This window comes from Balaenoptera acutorostrata, chromosome 1 (assembly GCF_949987535.1).
Source record: "Balaenoptera acutorostrata chromosome 1, mBalAcu1.1, whole genome shotgun sequence".
NCBI lineage: Eukaryota > Metazoa > Chordata > Mammalia > Artiodactyla > Balaenopteridae > Balaenoptera > Balaenoptera acutorostrata.
In genome coordinates this window covers 67,789,496-67,812,893 of record NC_080064.1, presented here as the reverse complement: position 1 = coordinate 67,812,893, position 23,398 = coordinate 67,789,496, and the positions used below count along the sequence as shown (strand labels likewise).

Here is a 23,398-nt window from a genome sequence, read left to right as displayed (position 1 = left end):
GGAATGTGGGATCTTCCCAGACCAGGGCTTGAACCCGTGTCCCCTGCATTGGCAGGCAGATTCTCAACCACTGCGCCACCAGGGAAGCCCCCCCAGACCTGTTTTGAAGCAATTTAAGAAGAATATCTTTTCCCAGGCTGTAAGCTGCTTGAGGACATGGCCTGCATCTTATGTATCTTACACCTAGAGAGTTCCTGTAGCCCTCTGAAGGCACTCAAAAATGTTTGTTCAACAGTTAAATGTTTATGAATGTTGGACTTTTTCTTGTTTATTTAGTCCTTGTAAAATGTAGACCAAATACTTCCCTTTCTTGTTAGCCAACAAGAAGTCCTGTTAAAGAAAAACACTTAGCATTTTGCTGTCTTCTGGGAAAAATGTAAACCAAATAGCTTACACACACACACACTTACATACTCATGATCTAGGGAAAAGTCGAACAAGAAAGCTGGATTGATTTTCTGCTTTTTAAATTTAGATCTGTATAGTATAACTTCAAATTAGCATTATACTCCCAAGACCCTAAATATCTTTCAAAGGATCCCAGATGTCCAGAAATTCCTGGTTGGGAAATCTGGTTTACAGTGTTATGAATTTTTCACATGTTAAAGATACCCCTAATGAAATTTAAGTAACAAAATGCATTAAAAAATCAAAGATGCATAATTTGGGAATTATTTATGGATCTATCCTTATGATTTTATTTTTATAATTTATTATGGACCTATCTTTCATTGTTAATCTAGAATTGACTGAGTAGTTGCACATATTAATTGCAATAGTTATAATGTTGTTGAATTTATTTATGTTTCTATATTTTGTATCTTCCCAAAGAATTGCCTGTGAAGACAATACTTTGTATAGTATTTGAACTTTTAAATGTATAATTAACCTATTTTTCCCCAAGGTAGTTTTTATTTGTTAGTTTTTAGTAATTTTTAAAAAATGGAAACAAAGTTAGTTTGAGGTATACATTTAAATAAATATATTTTAATTGAGTTATATTTCTCTTTAGGTTTTATTTTCAGTTTATGCTGAGTAATACATAGAGAAAGAAGAAGGAATGTTTTTGAAAGTAAAAAACAATTATCAGGTTTCCCTCAATTCTATTTCATCTGATTTTTCACTTTTTTTTCAGGTAACTGTGGAAAATTTTTTACGGGTATTAACTGGGAGGATTCCATCTAGTACGCCTCGGTCAAAACGTCTTCTTTCTGATGATAGGAGTAATATTCTTATTTATATGACAGGTAATTTCATAATTTAGATATTTAATGATAGCATATGTTGCAACTCTTTTCAAAAAGGAATTTGCATGGAAAGAAATTTAAACATCTTAAATTATTTTTGGTTCAAGTAGTTTGATAGTTTGTTATGAAGTTCTCTTTTCTCATAATGTATAACAACTTGAAATGATATTTGAAAACAGTGTATTACTCATCAACTGATGATAAAACAGGTGCAGAATGATTCTTAGATGTCATACAGCATGACAGTGACCCCTACTTAGTGGTCTTCTTTTCTTTATCATGTTGCATTTATTTACAGCTTTTAAAATACAATCAATTTATAAACTTTCTAAATTAGGCCAGCAGAGTTAATGAAGTCAGGAAAATTTTCATTTTAGTTTATCTGACATTTACAAGAAATTTTCAAGCTTTTGTGGCAAATAGGATGAAGTACAGTCTTGTAGCTTGGCTTTATTTGATGTACTAAACAAAAGGTTTTACAACATTTTTTTCTGAGTCTGTTGGTCCTCTTTCAGGATAGCTCCAGGTATGGGAGAAATTCCAGTATCTAAGATGGAATTGGCAAACCATGGCCCGTGGAAGGGCTACTGTTTTGGAAGTAAAGTTTTATTAGAACACAGTTGTAACCATTTGTTTTATGTATTGTCTGTGGCTGCTTTTACATTACAGTGGCAGAGTCCAGGAGTTGCAACAGAGACCATATGGCTCACAAGTCTAAAACATTTACCACCTGGCCCTTTACAGAAAAAGTTTGCCAACCCATGTAAGAGAACGGGAAGGTTGATAATTATGATAATATGATAATAAAAACGGCAATAGCTAATATTTATTGAGACTTACTATACATCACGCAGTATTCTTAATCATTGTGTATATTAGTTCATTTCATCCTCACAACAATCTAAAGATTTAGGTGCCGATTTTCAGGGCTGTCATATGTGGTTGTGTGGGTTGTGCACTGCACATAAGTGTCTGGCTTGGGTGGTGAGTGGGAGCTGAGATCTAGTATATGCTTACACTTACTCAGCTGTGTGCCCTGCTATAAAGTTGTGTCTAATGGGAGAGAGAAATATTCCTCTTCCCTTAACCCACCCTAAGGCATAGCCACTAACCACTTTTGAGCTTACAGGACTGCTTATATTCAGTGGGAGCACTGAAATACACAGATTTTTCTACTTTGTTACCCAGTGGGAAGTACCTTTTTAAAATCTGCACAAAGGACCTATATAGGCACGCTAATGATGACCTTACTGATATATTTCTTACTTTACATCTGAGGAAACTGAGGCATAGAAAGCTTAAGTTACTTGCCTAAAATAACACAGTCATTAAGTAGTAAAGCTAGCGTTTGTATCCAGGCAGATTGGTTCTATCATGCATTCTAAATGTCATAATCTTCTGGTCAACTCTCATGGGACAGTGGTTGATGATTGTGAACACATCAAGTTTTAGGTGAGAACTACACTTCCTATTGATATAGCATTTCAAGTATATACTGTGAATAGTGCTAGCTTACCATGGGACTAGCTAGTGTCTTCAACTCCTTTCTCACCAAAAATGTTTGCCTGGTATTTGAGAAATTTTTATCTATGGGAACTCATTTCTGACATAATAATGGAGCCAGTGAAAAAAGTATAAATGTGCTTTTCTAAAACTGAATGATAGAAAATCTCTTAAATATATATTATACCTACTATTTTTTACAGAGTCTATCATTATTCTCTTTAATTGGTATAGCAGAAAATTAAATTTATTTGTTTTTACAGTACTTTTTATTTTAGAGTATAAAATAACAAGTGATATTAAAATATTGCCATGAATGAAGTGAATGTTTATATCTGTATGTGTGCAGTTTGTGTTAAAAAAAGTGTCTGTTTGATCTTTCTGACTCTTCCTATAAGGACATGGTGGAAATGGTTTCTTGAAATTTCAAGATTCTGAAGAAATTACCAACATAGAACTTGCAGATGCTTTTGAACAAATGTGGCAAAAAAGACGGTAATTGACAAATGACTACTTTTCATAACATAAATTAGTACCTAATTTTTCCATGGTTAGTAGATTTATAAATCTTATGAGATCTAAACTTATTTTAATAAGTTATTTCTTCTACTCTAGATTTATGTTTGTTATTCCTGTTGAACTGAACTATTTTTTTTTTAGCAATTGTATGTTACAGCAGTAGTTTTATTATATTTTACAGAAGTATGAACTGAATTCTTTTTAGAAGAAAAATTTGGGTTTCTTAAAGAGCATGGAAAGAAATTCACCTGTTAAGATCATATCTCTTGTTATTTCTCATCCTGTTTGGAGGAAATAAAAGTCCCACCAACCAAGTTCCCCATTATTTAGGGGGATTGTGAACACATATTTATTTTTCATCTTGTACTTATTCTTTTTGCACAATCTCGGGCCCTCCATGTGATAGGAATACATTATTTCTTCTTTGGGAAAAAAGATGCTGAAGTTAGGATTAGTATAAAATTTGTAGCAACTCACATTAAGGATGATATATTGTTAGTAATCCGTGGTAAGCACCCTTTTAGTTGAAAGTTGTCATATGAACTTAAGTGAATTTAAAGTAGCAATTGAACTGCTTTTAAATTAATTACCCTCAATAAATACTTATTGCTTACCTTCTAAACATGTGGCACAGAGGGGAATATGATGCTTATTGTGCCTTCAAAGTTTTTAAAATCTAGTAGAAAAGAGAAATGTGTATACGACTCTGCTACGAATTAAATATTCTAAATACTGAATTATAGGCATAAGGAGAATGTGTAGAAGTGTTGAAGAGGAAGCTTTTGCTTGGTACTGGTTTTGTCTTATTCATAGCTTATATTTATTGAAGGTATACTAGGTGCTGGGCACTATGTTATATAATGTGTTGTTTTGTTTAATTTTAATAACTCCATGAGGCAGATATTGTTGTTATTCCCATTTTTACAAATGTGTAAATTGAGGCACAGATAGATTAAATAACTTGCCAAACTTTATACAGCTCATAAGTGCCAGTACTAGAATTCACATCCAAGTGGTCCTGTCCCAGAGCTTACTCTCTTAATTGTTTTACTGTACTGCCTGTCATAACCTTAGATGTTTATGATCCCCAAGAGTATCCACAGATTTTTGTCTCAGAACAAATGTGTCGTATTAATTGTGCCTTCTGTCCCTTGCTTAGATAATATTAAGATTCCATGCTTGCTTTTTAGGTGCAGTGTTAGCTGTTTACTTAGATCCAATGTCTGAGAGAAACCTCTGAGAAAATGTTATTTGCTCCCTGTTTTCACCTTCACCAACTAGGCAGCTAAAATATAGAGCTGATTATGTTATTCTTTCACTTTAAAAAAGCCTTTGATGGCTTCTTCAAACTTATAGGATAAGATCCAAACTTTGTATAGGATACTTTACAGATTGACCCTGCCTTACCTTTTTGAAACGAATTTCTCTCCACTTTACCAAATTAACTCTAAATCCAAGCTACACGATACAATTCCTTTTTCCTAAACATTTATACTTTTTTACATTTAGATGCCTTAATACAGGCTTTTTCCTCTGCTGGAATGTGCTATTCCTTTCTTTGTTAAATAATATAACACTCACCCCTCACTGCCCTTGTCAGACATCACCCTTCCCTGACCTGCCTTTCCTTACAGTTTCCTCTGTTTCTTTCTCTTGCTCTTGGAGCACTTTGACTTTGTTAGACTCTAAGCTCTGTGAGGGCAAGGACTACTGTATCACCAGCTTAGTGTCAGGCACATTGTAGGCCTTCAGTAAAATTTGTAACACTCATCACATTCTGATTTAGTTATATGTTTATATGTCTGTCTTCCAGTTAGATTTTAAGATCTCTGAGTATGGTGACTAAGTCATGTATATATTTTTTCTGAATCTAGCTCAGTTTCTAGGACTGTGTGGGTGCCAGATAAATGTTTTTTGATTTGAACCTTTGTGTGGATTCTGCATCTTGTGGCATAGATAAGGGAGGGGGAAGAAGTTGGGGCAGCCACTTCATGGCACAACTACTGCACTCTGTTGAGGTGGTTTCCTTGGACAGGTTATACCTTTAATATTTCTGATATTAAATTTGTATTGGGAATTCTATCAAAAAATCTCAAATTTTTAGCTAATGAAATGACTAAGATATGACTTAAACATCTTAGGGCAGTATTGTAAAATGTTAATGTATGTTTAACAGCATGATTCATGTCAAAGATATTATCACTTTTCTTTCAGCTACAATGAGCTATTGTTTATTATTGATACTTGTCAAGGAGCATCCATGTATGAGAGATTTTATTCTCCTAACATAATGGCTTTAGCTAGTAGCCAAGTGGGAGAAGATTCACTCTCGGTAAGTACATTTTTTCTTTCCCATTTGTAAATGGGATTGTCTTTGGAATGTGTAGCTATTTCTAGAATCACTTATATGCTTTATAAATATATCTGTAATTTCTTATTCTTAGACTTCTTTATATCTTAGAAGGAAATTTTGATTACATTTAAAATATTTTGTTGTAATGTAATGATCCTATCTATTAGACATACACCTTTTTTTCCTTTGCTTTTTTATAGCATCAACCTGATCCTGCAATTGGAGTCCATCTTATGGATAGATACACATTTTATGTCTTAGAATTTTTGGAGGAAATTAATCCAGCTAGCCAAACTAATATGAATGATCTTGTAAGTATTTGCTTGATTTGATTATAGCACAATAGCTATGCTAACCTTAATGTGATAAGTGAAGTCTGTTATTCCTCGACTTCTAGGGTACTCTTCCATATGCTGAATGTTGGCCTTTTAAAGTGTTTTCAATCTCCCGTTACAGTAGAATCTCTTTCTTTACTACAAGAGGCCTAAAACCTTAGCCTAGTTAACTTGCTATTCCTTGAGGTATTTTTCTATTCTCATTCATTTGCTCATGTTTTTTTCCCTACCAGAAATGTCCTTTTTTAGATTCACATATTGAAATTCTACCTATTCTTTGGGAGTCAAATCAGATCCTACCTCCTCCAGGAGATCTTCCCATAGCCTTCTTGTTGGAATTTATGTAAAATAAGTAAAGCTACTCAGAGCTTTATTTCTTTTTTTTTTTTTTGTGCCATTTGTCACAGTCTGTCTTTTTTTGGACTTACTAATTGAGTTTAAATGTTTTTCTCACTTAATGGGAAGTTCTTGAAGGAGAGAGACCTCCTCTTACATATTTTTGTGCACCCTACAACTTCTAGTACCATGTTTTGATGTGGCCTGTTGAATTTAGGTCTACTTTTTTTCCTGAATTTTCTGCACTGATTGTCTCTTTTAAAATAAATCTACTTTGAAGTTGCTATCAAAAGTAAGCATAATAAAAAGCTTGAAATAGCAGTTCTAGACTGGATAATTACTGTGAATTAATGACTTTCATTCTTTTTTCATTAATTTATATCTTAATTCATTCACAAATATTTCTTGAGTTTTTGCTAAGTGACAGGCACTGGCTGTACTCTAGAGATAGAGGCATATACTGTCCCTGCTTTCATGGAGCTTTGGAATGAATGGGAGGCTGAGTAGATAAGGTTCTGGACTCTAGTATTTCATAAACCAAGCAGCTTTGTATTGATCTCTTTTATTATATAGAAACCTTTCAGGTAGATTTCTATTTATTAAAGAGGTTCAACTCTAAAATTCTGAAAACCATTGCTTTAAGCTATCAGATTTGATAACATCAAACTACTTACTACATTTTGAAGTTTTGAAAGGGAATAACTGCCAACTAAGAATTCTGTAACCTGCAAGGTTATCATTCAGAATTGAAGGAGCGATTAGGAGTTTTCCAGATAAGCAAAACTAAAAGAGTTCATCACCATTTTACAAGAAATGTTAAAGGGACTTCTCTAAGCTAGAAAGAAAGCTACTAATCAATAATAAGATAACATATTAAATTAAAAATCTCACTGAAAAAGGTAAATAAAAAGGTACTGGATTAATCATTTATAAAGTCAGTACAAAGGGTAAAAGACAAAAGTCATAAAATTAATTAAAAATACAATACTTAGTTAAGTGATATATAAAATGAAAAGATGTAAAATATGTCATCAAAAATGTGTTGGGGAAGTAAAATATAAAGCTTTGGAATGTGTTTAAAATTAAGTTACTATCAAAGGAGACCGTTATATATGTAGGATGTTATGTGTGACCTATGGTAACCACAAACAAAAAACTTATAGTAAATACACAAAAGTAAATGAAAAAGGAATTTAAAATAACTGTAAAGAAAACAGTCAAACAACAAGGGAGGAAAGAAAGAGAAGAATAAAGGAACAGAGATGAACTACAGAAACAGTGAGAAAACAATTAACAAAATGGCAGTAAGTAAATACCTATCAATAATTACTATAAATGTAAATGGACTAAATTCGCCAATCAAAAGACATAGGGTGGCTGAATGGATTAAAAAAACAAGACCCTTCTCAATGCTCCTTACAAGACACTCACTTCAAACCTTAAGACACTCACAGTCTGAAAGTGAACGGATGGAAAAAGATATACCATGAAAATGAAAAGGAAAAGGAAACTGGGGTAGTAATAGACTTCCAAACAAATACTGTAACAAAAGATGAAGAAGGGCATTGCATAATATAAAGGGGTCAGTCCAACAAGAGGATATAACATTTGTAAACATTTGTGCACCCAACATGGGACCACTTAAATATATAAATCAAATAGTAACAGAAATAAAGGGAGAAATAGACAGCAATACAATAATAGTAGAGGACTTAATACCCCACTTAATATCAATGGATAGATCATCCAGACAGAAAATCAACAAGGAAACATTGACCTTAAAAGACACCTTATATCAGATTGACTAAATAGATACATACAGAACATTCCATCCAAAACAAAAACAGGAAAATACACATTCAAGTGCACATGGAACATTCTGCAGGATAGATCACATGTTAGGCTACGGACCAAGTCTCAGTAAATTTAAGAAGTCTTAATAAATTTGAGCATCTTTTCTGATCACCACAGTATGAAACCAGAAATCAATTATAAAGAGAAAACTGGAAAAAAAACACAAAACATGTAGAGACTAAACAACATGCTGTTAAACAATCAGTGGGTTATCAAAGAAATCAAAAAATACCTTGAGACAAATGCAAATGGAAACACAACAATCCGAAATCTTTGGGATGCTGCTAGCGAAAGCTGTTTCTAAGAGGGAAGTTCATATTAATCTGACCTACCTCAAGAAACAAGAAAACTCTTAACCATCTAACTCATTTAAAGGAACTAGAAAAAGAAGAACAAACAAAGCCCGAAATTAGTAGAAGGAAGGAAATAATAAAGATCAGAGCAGAAATAAATGAAATAACAGCTAAAGAGACAATAGAACAATCAATGAAACTAAGAGCTGGTTCTTTGAAAGATAAACAAAATTGGCAAATCTTTAGCCAGACAGACTCATCAAGGAAAAAAGAGCCCAAATAAATAAAACCAGAAATGAAGGAGGAGAAATTACAGTCAATATCACAGAAATACAAAAGATCATAAGAGACTATTATGAACAATTATATGCCAACAAATTAGACAATCTAGAATTGGATAAATTCCTAGAAACATTCAGTCTTCCAAGACTAAATCATGAGGAATTAGAAAATCTGAATAGACTAATTACTAGTAATGAAATTAAATCAGTAATCCAAAAAAAAAAAAAATGCCAACAAACAAAAGTCCAGGTCTAGGTGGCTTCATAGGTGATTCTGCCAAACATTTAAAGAAGTTAATACCCATCCTTGTCAAATTATTCCAAAAAAAAAATAATGCACACTTTGGATAATACACACCACTTCTTCAGTTTGAGAAGAAAGAAAGAACACTTTCAAAGTCATTTTATGAGACTAGCATTACCCTGACACCAAAACAAAAGAATTGATGCTACAAAAAAAGAAAATTACTGGCCAATATCCCTGATGAATATAGATGCAAAAATCCTCAACAAAATATTAGCAAACTGAATTCAACAATACATTAAAAGGATCATGCAGCATGATCAAGTAGGATTCATTCCAGGGATGCAAGGTTGGTTTAACACCTGCAAATCAATAATGTGATACACACCACATTAACAAAATGATTGATTTAAATCATATGATCATTTCAATAGATGCAGAAAAAAGCATTTGACAATTCAACATCCATTTATGGTAAAAACTCCTTACAAAGTTGGTGTAGAGAGAATATACCTCAATATAATAAAGGCCATATATGACAAACTCACAGCTAACATCATACTCAGCAGTGAAAAACTGAGAAAGCTTTTTCCTCTAAGATTAGGAACAATGCAGGGATGCCCACTCTTGCCACTTTTATCCATAGTATTGGAAGTCTTAGCCACAGAAATTAGTCAAGAAAGAAACAAAACTGAATTATTTGTAGTGAGGTGGATGGACCTAGAGTCTGTCATACAGAGTGAAGTAAGTCAGAAAGAGAAAAACAAATACTATATGCTAACACATATGTATGGAATCTAAAAAAAAAAGGATGAACCTAGGGGCAGGACAGGAATAAAGACACAGACGTAGAGAATGGACTTGAGGACATGGGGAGGGGGAAGGGTAAGGTGGGACGAACTGAGAGAGTAACTGACAGATATACACTACCAAATGTAAAATAGATAGCTAGTGGGAAGCAGCTGCATAGCACAGGGAGATCAGCTAGGTGCTTTGCGGCCACCTAGAGGGGTGGGATAAGGAGGTGGGGAGGGAGATGCAAGAGGGAGGGGATATACGTATGCATATAGCTGATTCACTTTGTTATACAGCAGAAACTAACACAACACTGTAAAGCAATTATAGGCCAATAAATATGTTGAAAAAAAAAAAGAAATTAGTCAGGAAAAGAAATAAAAGGCATCCAAACTGGAAAGGAAGAAGTAGCAAAACTGCCACTATTTGCAGATGGCATAATACAGAAATCCCTAAAGACTCTACCAAAAAAACTATTAGAACTAATAATGAATTCAGTTAAGTTGTAGGATACAAAATTAATATACAAAAATTGGCTGAATTTCTGTACACTAATAATGAACTATCAGAAAGAGAAGTGATGAAAACAATCCCTCTTACAATTGTATCAAAAAGAATAAAATACCTAGAGATGAATTTAACCAAGGAGGTGAAAGACCTGTATTCTGAAAACTCTAAGCATTGATGAAAGAAACTGAAGATGACACAAATAAGTAGAATAAATCCATGCTTCTGATTTAGAAGAATTAATATTGCTAAAATGTCCATATTTTCCAAAGCATTCTACAGATTTCATGTAATCCATATCATAATAATAAAGACATTTTTTAAAATAGAACTAGAACAAATAATCCTAAATTTTGCATGGAAGCACTGAAGACCCCAAATAGCTAAAGCAATCTTGAGAAAGAAGAACAAAGCTGGAGCTATCATACGCCCTGATTTCAAACTATGCTACTAAGCTATAGTAATCAAAACAAGTGTGGTACTGGGAGCACCCTTCTAGTTGCTAGATGGGATGCTGCCTGCCCAATTCATGAATCATCTAATAAAGCCAAGTACATCTTCAAATTTACTTGGTTGACTTTTATTTTTTAACGGATGGGTGGCAGCGATGAGATTTGAAGTGAACTTGGGATGGCTTTCAAGGAGCAGGAAACACAGGCATGGCACCCTGTGAACCCTTTTCAGTTCACTGTCTTTCTTGCTGTTTCCAAGGGCCATTGGTAAGTTCCTTTTGATTGAGCTCTGTTCTTTTTGTGTTTGAGCTGCTGATCTAATTAGCTTTCCACAGTTCATTGTTTTGAGTGGAAAGCTCCAGTCCCTTGATTCTGTCTCCACATTTGGAACTATGATGGTTTAATATGCACCTCCCCATTTGTTTGGGATCCTTTCCCAGATTCCCTGTTGAGAACTACTAGTTATAGCTGCTGTTCTCCTTTTGCTTGGAATCAGTCCGCAGTCCTCATTCTTTGAGGTCTGCTCGTTCAGTCCTTTCCCCAGTCTCTCTCTCTCTCTTTCTCTCTTTTTTTTTTTTAGTTACCATGGGTTTCTGTTAATGTGCACATGAAGTAAAGCCCATTGCTAATGGGAATCTCAGAAGCCAAAAAGCTGCAAAGATTGGTGGGTACCAGACATTTAAAAGTTATTAGAGCGCTCATCACCTAACCCAAAGAGTCTCATGTTAGGATAAGTTGGTCACAGAATGGGTTAGACTGACATCTAGGTCACCCACCAACCTCAAGAAAACTTCCATGCAACAATGTACACTATAAAGCACCACATAATTCCCAACCCTGCCACAAGTCCCTCTTAGGTATCAGTTTGACTGAGAAAACCAAAGGCCTAGCTAGAAGACACGTGATCCTTTATGTCCAAATAGTTGAGCACACTGCCTTCCATCACATCTGCTTAGTTTATATTTAAGAACTATGAATCCTGGAAGCTGCAGTTATTTAACAAAATGGCAAAGTTTTACTAAAATCAACCTAGAATTACATTGGCCATTAGGAGGAATGTTCCAAATAGGTAAGATCACTTAAAAACAAGGGCTCCCAAGTTAAACAAACCAAGTGGAATACCTGTTTTAATTAGTATGCAGAAGTCTCCAAAAGCTTTCAAAATTCCAAAATAACTTCATTAAAAGATTCGTTGCAAAAAGCCAATGAAAAATTAAAGATACAAAAGATATCTAAAACAATTGCCTAGGCCTCCCCATTTCACCTTCTTGGGGGTTCATTATCAAAACACTTGCCCAGAGATCAATGTTTCAGCTGTAATCAGCTGGGACACTGGAAAAGAGATTGTTCTCAAGGCCCTGTGCAAATTCTTCAACATCAACTTAAAACTCCCATATGGGCCCCTCACAGAGTTGATGAAACATTTTTTGGGTAAACTGCTAAATTATTCCCTTAAACACTTAGGGAACTGAAATTATTCAGAGTCTGGTAAGAATTTAGACCTTATACCCTAAGCTAGATATACCCAGAGGAAAAGAAACATTCCAACAATAGGTAGATGGGTGTCATTCCTTTTTGCCAATCCCCAAACCTCCTCTCTTCATCTCAAAATACTTGTAGATATTGGGACTTTGGAAATAGAATTGTTCTGCGCTTAATCTGTGTCTTTGTGATGTAGATTTCCTATCCCCATCTTCTCTGAGACTTAAGAGCCATTCTTTGAAATGCAATTGTTTCTCATCAGAAAAGAAAAAAAAAGAAGGGAAGAAATATTTGGAAATTTGGCAGATAAAAAAAAAATCTTAAGTGTCTTCTCCACAAATATTGGTAACTATGAGATCTCCCTTTGCATCTGTGTGTATCTCCTTATGTATGTTGTAGATATGTGGTTTTTTTTTTAACCTCTAGATGGTACTGCAGAATTATTTTGTAAAAGAGCTCTATTTAGTTGGTTTGAAGACAAGCTTGTAACGATTGTGTTACCGAGTGCAAGCACGCTCTGCTCGCTGCACAACAGGCCAATAAATCAGGAGACAAGGTGTTGAGGCAAGGAATATGACTTTATTCAGAAAGGCAGCAGACCGAGATGGTGGTGGACTAAGGTCCCCCAAAAAACCATCTTATCGGGGTCTGGATGCCAGTTTCTTTTATAGAATCAGAGAGGGAAGTAAAGTAAGAAGGCAGAATAGAGAGGGAGAGACGGGGAGGAAGTAAAGTAAAAAGGGTCATCAGTCTTGGAAAAACATCTCCTGGAATGGCCAGCCTCCAGGAGGGCATGTGTTAATTTCTTCTTTCTTGCAGCCATTTGCAGGTGGGTAGGGTTCCCTGTGGCAGGCCATTATGTATGATTATAATAACAAAAGCAAGGAAAAGCAAAGGCTAAAGTCAAAGAAACAGATCCAACATGGAGTCAAAATTGGCTCTTCCCTGTTACAGTTGGGCATTCCAAAGTTGTCAGAAATATAACAGAAACTAACTGAAATGCTTTTTAAAATTATGTGATCTAAGATAGTTTTTGTAAATAAAAGCTAGTTTAAGGTTGTTGGTTTAATTAAAGCAGAGATGTCTTTAGAGTTATCAGCGTTAAATATGTACTTTTATTTTACCTAGGCTTGCAAGAAAAATAACTGGATATGATGAAGTTTTCATAAGTAATCTAAACAATTGTTAAGAGCAAGTATTAAATAAATATAAGTAGGATAAAAAGTTTTTAGTTGAACTTTTCAAATTAATTTCCCAAATCTTTTCAGTAACCTGAAACCTTAAAGTTTTGCTAAGATTAAGTTAAGTGCTAGAAATTTATTGAATATCTAGATCTCCCCAAATAAGAAAAAATACTGAGCCATTAATTATTGAACATAGGTTTATCTACTTTTGGTTTCTTATTATAGAGAAACTAAAGATAAATTTGAGTTTATTAGTAAGCATGTGTCCACTGAAAAAAATGCGCAACCAAAAAGTTGAGAATTATGTTTTGTTTGGCAGACAAAATTGAGGACTGAAGCCCAGGATGTAGCCTCTCAGGTAGCTCTGAGGGACCGTTATGAAGAGGTAAGAGAGGAGCCAGATTTTTTTTTTTTTTTTTTTTTTTTTTATTAATTAATTTATTTTATTTTTATTTTTGACTGTGTTGGGTCTTCGGTTCGTGCGAGGGCTTTCTCCAGTTGCGGCAAGCGGGGGCCACTCTTCATCGCGGTGCGGGGACCGCTCTTCATCGCGGTGCGCGGGCCTTTCTCTATCGCGGCCCCTCCCGTCGCGGGGCACAGGCTCCAGACGCGCAGGCTCAGCAATTGTGGCTCACGGGCCCAGCTGCTCCGTGGCATGTGGGATCTTCCCAGACCAGGGCTCGAACCCGTGTCCCCTGCATTAGCAGGCAGACTCTCAACCACTGCGCCACCAGGGAAGCCCGAGGAGCCAGATTTTATCGGAGTTTTTGCAACAAAGACCAGGTAGTCAGAACATCAAAAGATTACTGTTAATTAAATGAAACCAGACATCTCAAATTAATGAATTTAGCACTTTTCTATGTATGGGAAGATTCAAGAGTCTGGGCTCATTGAAATCATTCCTTTGATATGCACCATAGCTGTCCAGGGCCAGTATCCTGGGCTTTCCCATCCTGAGTCCCTTCAGGGTGCACCTTTGGGGGCAGCTGTAGTGGCTCGATGGCTGCAACATCCTTTGTTTACTGATATGGCAGGCAGCATTATTCGTTCACATTTGTTTGGTGCCATGCTGAGAAATTTTCTGTGAGAAAGCACATGTTTCTAGAAATTATAAAAAAGTATAAGTTTGCCAAGCTGTAATGCTAGTGTAAGAGATAGTCCACGATTGTTTACTTCCTAAATTTTCACTAGAAATTAAGGTTTTTAAAGGTTAAAAATTCTAATTATGCAAGTAAAGCTATTAGAAATGATATGGGAGACATCTCCATATGCAGGGAAAAGCAGGATGTGTTTTTGGCTAAGAAAAAGTATGAGGAATAAAGATGCATTTGTGTTAAGGGAAATGAGGATAATTTTGTCTGAACTAGAACTTCTGGTTATGAAGGACAAACTAAAGGTATATAAAAGGTTGAGAGAGAGAATTTTACCTTGTCTAATCAAGCTGGCTGAAATTGAATTGTTTATAAAGGTTTTAAAAATTAAGCTTTATTATCAATAGTGTACTTCAAACTAGAACTTAATTTTTTTCATCTGCTAAGTAGACAATATTGTTTCATATTGATCTATGATCCTGTTTCTTCAAGTGTCCAAACCTTTTGGTATCTTTGACAGACTTCCCAAAATCAGATTCTAAAACTGAAGTCTTTTGACCTCAATTAACTTTCAAGTTTTTCAGAGGGTGCCTGGAACATTTCAAAGGATGTATTTCCTCTCCTTATAAAAAGGAAGATGTTAAACTGATTAGGCTTATTTCATATGTTAAGTTACATGGGAAACATTGTCAAATAAGAAGGAACAAGCCTTCTTTATGCTGTGTCTATATAGGTATGTATTATAAGTGTTCCAGAAATTGCATGAAATTCTTGGAAGTCTGATATATCCAGGTGTATTATATTGTCTGTCATCAAAATTGAGGCTTACACCAAAGGACTGAACCTCAGTATTAGGGAGTTGCCCTAGCTGACTTTCATGCAAAAGCAGCAGCACTAGAGGCTTATAAAGATGGTGGCACATGTGGATGAAGTCCATGCTGCTTCTGCAAAACATGACCCCCTCATTGCCAGACTTTTGCCATCCTGATGTCCTTGTAACATGGCAACAGTTTGTTCCTGAATCAGAGAAATTAAGGTGAGTAAATAATGGCTGTAAACTGAATGACCAGTCAGGGCTATGGGAGAACCTAGACAGCGTTTGGTTCTTCCTGGCAAACGTTTTTCTTTTTTTGCATTCTTTTGCCCACCCACCAGTGCATTTAAGTATAACAATTTGTCCCTAGAGGTGGTCTCAGACCTCCTCTCTCTGGACTCCTTTAGCACCTACAACTGGACTTCATTCATTTGCCACTTAGTATGGGTTATCGGTATGTTCTTGTTATTGTATGTATGTTTCCCAGATGGGTTGAAGCCTTCCCCTGCTGCAAGGCTAGTACCCTCACTGTGGCAAAGAAACTGTTAGAAAATGTGTTTCCCACCTGGGGTATTCCTTCCACAATCTCCAGTGATTGAGGCACACACTTCACTGGGAAAATCATACGGTCTTTAACGAAAACCTTGCAAATTTCTTGGAATTATTACTGTCCCTATCACCCTCAAACATCAAGCAAGGTTGAGAGAACTAACGGAAAAAACTGGATTCAAGCAGAACAAGAATTAATAACATGGGACTGAATGAACTGATAAGGATGATTATAATTTTTATGACTGTGTTTAAAATATTGCAGGTTCTTTAATGTTTTTTCCAGATTTAAATAAATCTTTTCTCTTAAGCTATCAACAATTTGGTAATATATAGCTTTGTGAACAAAGATGAAACATTTACTTTTTCTCCCTATCTGATCCCCAGAATTCAGAAACTTTCAGTGAGTATTCTTATTTTCATGTTCCTTGTAACAGGACACAATTAGAAACATGGGCTGTATTACGAAGGCTTTGACTGGAATGTGTACATAGACTCAGACATGACCAGACAGCTGCAAGAAACCACGTGGAAAAATCAAGCTGGTATTTTGCTTACAAAGTTCCAGCAAAGCAATCTTAAAAAAGAACTTATATGGTCAGTCACTATTCTTGCTGTACTTCTATAAAAATCAGGCCAAGTTTAATACAGACAAATTAGTTTTACCGTGATTATCTCTGGTTAAAAAAAAATGGGATAATCATAGAGAGAAAAATTATGTTTGCACCTTTGTAGATATTAGGTTCTAGTCCTGTTAATTGTCTTTGTGGTCAAAGATTCCTCTAGTTTCCCTCAGATATCTGATTATGACTTACCCAATTAACATTTCCAGCTGTCTCTCACCCTTCTGATTTGGTATCACTAAGAACAAAGGCAGCCCTTGAGCCCCATTGGAAGGGACCTAACCAAGTGTTCCTGACCACTGACACTGCTGCAAAACTAAAAGGTTTTGAGCCTTGGGTGCACATCTCACAGCCAAGGAGGATTCCACCTGGCATCTGGTCCTGTACTAATGCTGGAGACCCCTGAATCAAACTGACAAGGACTAATGAAAAACTGATGAACTCATAAAAGTGCTAACAAAAGATCAAGATGAAAAAAAAGAAATTAATTACATGGGACTGAGTGAACTGATGAGGATGAGTATAATTTTTGTGACTTTCTGTCTGAATTAAAAAAAAAAAAAATCCCACAAGGACTCAGAGGAAAAGAATATACAAATCAATTTTCACTGCAAAGTAAAGGAGCTGTTACAGTGGAGGATTACTGGACTGAATGTCAATGTTATGACATAGTATAAGTGTGTTTCATGTTTGGTAATTGCAATCATTGTTGCTTTCGTTGTGGTCATCCATGTACAATGCTTGGTGTCAGTCTATCTATTGTAAAAATAAAATACAGTGTGTGTGTGTGGGAAAAAAAAAAAAAAAAAAAACTGACAAGGAAGGGAAGTAGCTGACATTGACGTAGACTGCTTCTGCCCAAGATGACGGATCAAAACTTCATACTTTAACTAAAACCTTTTCCTCTTTGCTTTCTTTCCTTTACTCTGGAATCTGACCTGGAAAGATAATGCCATCATCCGTATCTCCCAGGCCATTGCTTAGAGGGGTAACCTCTCGAATTTAGAACAACTTTTTATTTCAGGTTAGGAGAAAATCTGACTGACCCTTGGCTTGGATGGGCAAGTGCCACAACACTTGCAAATGAATCCATTAACAGTGCCACCTAAGTGGAAGTAGTTTGTGCCCTGACAGGATTTGTCTTAGTCAGTGATGGTTATTCTCCTTGGGCCTATGAATGCCTAGATGGCTGGTATATAACCAGGCAGTACCTCTTAGGTTATCTAACTGTGCCCCTAACTGTTCTAGAAAGGACCTACCAGGAGGCATTCATAATTCAGAATCGCTTCCTTTGGCAGGGCCAATTTCCCTGATTAGGAGTAAATACAAATGAGAATATGATCAGAAGGCTCTTCTTAACTCTTGAAAGTATTACAGAATCCACTGCTAAAGTATTAGCTGCCCAGAAAAGATCCTTAGACTCTGTGGCTAGAGTTGTTCTTGATTATAGAATAGTCCTTGATTATGTTTTAGCTGAAGCAGGAGGTGTCTGTACTGCAGCCAATGCCACCAACAGGATTGACATTTCTAGGGAAGGTGAAGCTCAGTCACTGAGCGAACCACTTGGCTAAAAGGGCGACTCCTTAAACTGGGTCTTTCTTTGATTGCTTTGGGTATTGGGGACCTGACTCTGAAGTGCCTTCCAAGTACTGGGGATTATCCTGTTTATAATAATCCCCCTGGCGGATCGTATTCTCTCAAAAGCTTTCAATTCATGTTCACAGCTGCTAACTGCCAGGCAAATGATCTCCTAAGACTGGAAGGTCAGAAATGAAATGAAGAGAATGACCAACTTAAAATTTATGAACCTGGAACCATGATCTGTGGATGTTACAGGAATTAAGCAAAAAACACGTTTTGGGCGCTCTTTATCCCCCATCCCCCTAGAGGCAATCTGCATGATAAAACCCTTGTCATTTCCTTCCCCCCCATCCCCCAAAGGAAGCCTGGCCTAAAAAAATCTTTTCTTTTGCTAGTAGCTCCCCGACTTTCTTCCTATAAAACCTATTTTGTACAACCCCTCAGAGCACCCTTCTAGTTGCTAGATGGGATGCTGCCTGATTCATGAATTGGCCTGTTAAAGCCAATTAGATTTTCAAATTAAAAAAATAATAATAACAATCATATGGTACTGCACAAAAACAGACACATAGAACAATGGAACAGAATAGATAGCCTGGAAATAAAGCCATGCTTGCTCATATGGTCAGTTAATATACGACAAAGGAGGTAAGAAAATAAAATAGGGGAAAACACTCTCATGCACCCCAGTGTTCATAGCAACATTATTTACAATAGCTAAGATAGGGAAGCAACCATAAGTCTCCATCAATAGATGAGTGTGTAAAGTTGTGCTATATATACAATGGAATATTACTCAGCCTTAGAAAAGAATGAAATTCTGCCATTTGCAACAACATGGATGGACCTAGAGGGTATTATGCTCAGTGAAATAAGTCAGAGAAAGACAAATACTGTATGCTATCAATTATATGTGGAATATAAAGAAAAAAACAGAAGTAGACTTATACAGAGAACAAACAGATGGTTGTCAGAGTGGTGGGTGAGTGGGGACATGGGTGAAATAGATAAAAGAGGATTAACAAGTACAAACTTCCAGTTAAAAGTAAATAAGTCATGGCAATGTAATGTACAGCATAGGGAATATAGCCAATAATGTTGTAATAACTTTGTATGGTGACAGATTGTAAGTAGACTTGTCATGGTGATCATTTTGTGATGTATAAAAATATCAAATCACTATGTGGTACATCTGAAACTAATATAATTGTTTCAATTATAATTCAATTTTTTTTAAAGTGGAAGTTTCTTTTTGTTTGTTTTTGTTTTTATTTTTTTTAGCAGCAAAGAAGATAATACCTATTTAGTGTTTCCCAAGCTCATTCAACTACTTTTCTTTTTCTGCTTTCTTCTGCTAGTACCTAATAAAACCGACCAAGTTGCTCATACAGGAATGCCTTTGATATACCTAGAACTTTAATTTTATTTTGTTTATTTTGTTTTATCTTTCATTTTGTTTATTCAGCCTTCTGTCTGTTTTGTCCTTGTTTGACATTTAACTTTCTTGATCTTCCCCCACCCTTTTTTCCTTCTTTGCTTCTTAATTTATATCCTGAACTCTTTTTTGTATTTCCTGTTATTGCTTTCCTGAACCTGGAAGGCAGTATGATGTTAGACCAATTAATCTCTTTGAGCCTTAGTTTGAAGGAGAGAGAATAATTTTTGTATACCTCAAAGTTATTGGTAAGCTTAAATGAGAATATCTGCAAACTGCTTGCACAGTGCTTGGAACACTGTTTCATAAATTATAGTTGCTGTGCCCTTCCCCATCCCTCTACTGTCGTGTTGCTGATTACCTACGCAGATAGTCTTGTCCCTACAAGTGGGCAAGTGCTGTGGGCTCTGGGTCCTTACTAGTGGGCCTGTAATGGTTTCCTTCATATATCCTGGGCTTCTGCCAAATTGAGTTCTTTGCTTTAACATGTCTCTGCAGCTGCTCCTTTATTAGGAATGTTATTTCCAATCTAATCTTCCTTTTCCTTCAGAAAATAGCTAAAACCCCACTCCTTTTTTCTTATCCTCAAACACTAAGAAGTTTATCTTTTTCTGAATTAGAACCTGTCTCTTTTTTTTCTACCTTGTTATGTTTATTCATCTCTGACTAGACTTAAAGCCTTGAGGAGAGGGCCCAAGTCTCATCAATTTTTGTATCCCCTATGGAAGGTAACCGTGTGAAGTGTGTATAATAGACACTTTTTATGCTTTGCTGAGTGAATGAACATGTGTCTGGGGTTAGCAGACACTTGGTCCTGTCCAAAACGTCCATACGACATTTGGCCTATGCCAAAAGGTCCTTGAAATTTGGTCTTGTCCACATGTTCATGAGCATATTTGGTTCATGCCAAATGGTTTTGGACAGGACCAAATATCAAGGACCTTTTGGCATGGACCAAGTGTCCTGCAAAGGTCCTTGGTAATGCACTGATGTTGAATATTAGGAATAAGATAAACATAAAAAATATTGTGAGATTTGTGTAGTGGTGAAGTTGTAGTTTTCAGAATATTCTCTGGAGCGCTATAGTGTATTGAGGTACTTTGGGTTTGTTATTTTTATCATGGATAAACTAAGGAAGTTACTTGATTTATAGAGTGGTTTTTGTAGATTCACAGCAGGAGGATGAGGGGGATAGCTAATGAGGAGGCTATGCTTAACTTCCTGCAATCCAGAGCAGCTCTGGTTTCATCTTTTTTACATATTGAGCTACTATGTAATATTTTATTTGAATTTAAAGTTTGAATGAAGGGTCATGATTACAAAATGTTTAAAAAACTGCTCTGGTAGAGCATTCCACTGAGATGGATACAGATACAGAAAAAAAGCAATTCTCTTGTCATAGTGTTGCCTATGAGTTCTCATAAATAAGTGTTCAAAATAAACTTTGTAACATATGATTTAAAAAAGTGAATGTTTTTTCGTTCCCTTGCCATCTTCCTGTTTTATTGATAACCTAGTCTAATGTCTGTAAAGCTTCTTAAAGTGTCAAGCATTACGATAGCAATGAAACTTTAATCTTTAGAACCAGTAGTTTCTTTAGGTTGGGAGAGCTTTGAAAATATACTACAGTCTACTATATTGTATTAATGGATTTAATAAAAGTTGTATGAATATGTAAGCATGTGTATTTATTATTGTTGTCCATATTTTTTTCAGTTTCAGGTATGCCCCAAAAGTCTATGTGTGTCTACTCCTGGACATCGCACTGATCTTTTTCAGAGGGATCCTAAAAATGTCCTGATAACTGATTTCTTTGGAAGTGTACGGAAAGTGGAAATTACAACAGAGACTATTAGTTTGCAGCCAGATTCAGGAATCATGGAAAGCAGGTATTCATCTTAAATTATTATTTGAATAGAGTGTTCTAGTCTCATGATTTGTAAATTTTTATGTAACATTATATTAAGAGATGAAAATTAGTATTTATAAAGAAAATCACACATTTCTATCCGTTCTTTACTTTATGTAGCCCCTATGCTTTTCAGATTAATGGGCAAAAGCTGTAAATATCAATGGGAAGCTAAGATCTTGATTAGGGTTATGTTGTAGCTCCAAAATATGTTTGTAGAAGTATGAGTTCAGGCTTGCTTTAAAAAGGACTAAAACTTTCACAACAACTGACTATCTCAGAGCCATACTTTTCTGTCAGTAGAGGTATATATGATGGTTCAGAAGACCTTCATGATGGGGCAGGTATGTGAAAGTTTCAAACATTATTAATACTCTCTAACAATGTGTATGTTGTCACCCATTGCAGTAGAAGGTGTTAAATGACGTGACACTGAATAGGGAAGTTGGCAGCTGGGCATTTAGAGTATAGTAGGGCACTAGGAATCTGGTAGATGCAAGGCAGATAAACATATAAAGGGGAAGTGAGTGCCAAAAGAATATAGGTGCCAAATATATACTTCAAACTATAACACAATGCTTGCATTTTCAGAATTTCTCTGGGCTCCAGCAATCTGATTAGTTCTCTGCCACGTATTTTGGTTCGTAGAGTCTGGGTAGTTTGTGAGCCTGGTTCAGTCCTGTCTCTGGCTTTTGCCTAGTGTTGTATTCTATTAATCTTGAAAAATTTATCTTTAGGATTTCTTTGGGGGCTCTTAGTTATTAATTAGGGAAAAGAATGAGAGAGAGAGGTATAAGCCAAGTACTCCCCTCTTGGGGAGTGGACTGTGTGTGTGTAAGTAGTGAGTGTGCATGTGCGCGCGCACGTGTGTGTGTGTGTGTGTGTGAGAGAGAGAGAGATTGCGAGAGACTGGTTGATTTGGGGTATGTGCATTTAGAAGTATTTATAATGTTCTGCTTGTTTTCTTCTCTGTAAACATTTTTAAAGGCACAATACTTTGATGGGATTAAATAGTCTCAGTTAATAGCCACTTTCTTGAACTATATAGACGTATATTTTCCTAGCCATTAAACTTTGTTATTTGGGATTGTTTAATGCTGTCTATTGGACACTCATACTCCAGGGAACTTTTCTGGATTGTCAAATGGCGGCATATAAATTACTTTTAATTTTGAAAATTTCAAAGATTTATAATTGAGCTTGTGAATGTTTTAGAAATAGATTAAAAAACTAACATTAAATTATTGCTTATGAAGATTTGAAATTGATATTATTATTTATTATTTCCTATTATGGATATTCAAAGCGTTGGATTTTTTCTTTTTCAATTTCCTGTATCTATTGGCTTAAAAAATATTTTCTTGAGACAGCAGGTGATACCCTACAACAATATCACTTTTATTTATTATTTAAAATTTAAAATTACTTTCGTAAAATAGCTAAACTATACCTTAATACTTAGCAACTGAAATTGAAATTGAGCTGCTATATGGTTTTTACCAAATTCATTTTGTAATTTCCCTTGAACTTAAGCCTGTAAGATACAAGATACACCTTCTCTTAATCGTCTGAATATTGCATTAATTTCCTTTAGCGATAAGGGCTATCTTTATACTTCTTCTGTGTTATTTTCTATTCTATCCACTTAACACAATATTAAATATATAACAATTGTAAAATAAAAATGATTTCAGTGGAATTCTTCTAAGTTTTATTATATATTCTGGAAAGATGAAATTTTTGTCTCATAAAGTATCTCCATGTATTAGTTCTAAAGCAAAAATTGTTGGTGCTGATAATTATCTTCCTTTATCTTTAATCAAGGAGAAAATTATATTAAGCATCAAAGCCAGATACCAGGCACTGTTTTTTGGTTTTTTTTTTTAAATTATTTTATATTGGAGTATAGTTGATTAACAATGTTGTGTTAGTTTCAGGTGTGCAGCAATGAGCAGACACTGTTGAATTAGAGCACCCTCTAGTGTTTATAAATAAATTTTATTTAGAACAT

The 23,398-nt window shown here is 35.4% G+C and overlaps 1 protein-coding gene across 2 annotated transcripts in view; it reads left to right on the top strand.

Annotated features, from left to right (window-relative positions):
• The window catches only part of PIGK (phosphatidylinositol glycan anchor biosynthesis class K), a 145,757-nt gene that overhangs the window by 38,336 nt on the left and 84,023 nt on the right, over nucleotides 1-23,398 (top strand). For both annotated transcript variants that reach the window (XM_007191754.2, XM_007191755.2), the window contains 5 exons: nucleotides 1,136-1,247; nucleotides 3,149-3,245; nucleotides 5,484-5,601; nucleotides 5,823-5,933; nucleotides 21,195-21,367. In XM_007191754.2, the coding sequence (XP_007191816.1) occupies nucleotides 1,136-1,247; nucleotides 3,149-3,245; nucleotides 5,484-5,601; nucleotides 5,823-5,933; nucleotides 21,195-21,367 (611 nt within the window). The remainder of the gene's footprint in view (nucleotides 1-1,135; nucleotides 1,248-3,148; nucleotides 3,246-5,483; nucleotides 5,602-5,822; nucleotides 5,934-21,194; nucleotides 21,368-23,398) is intronic.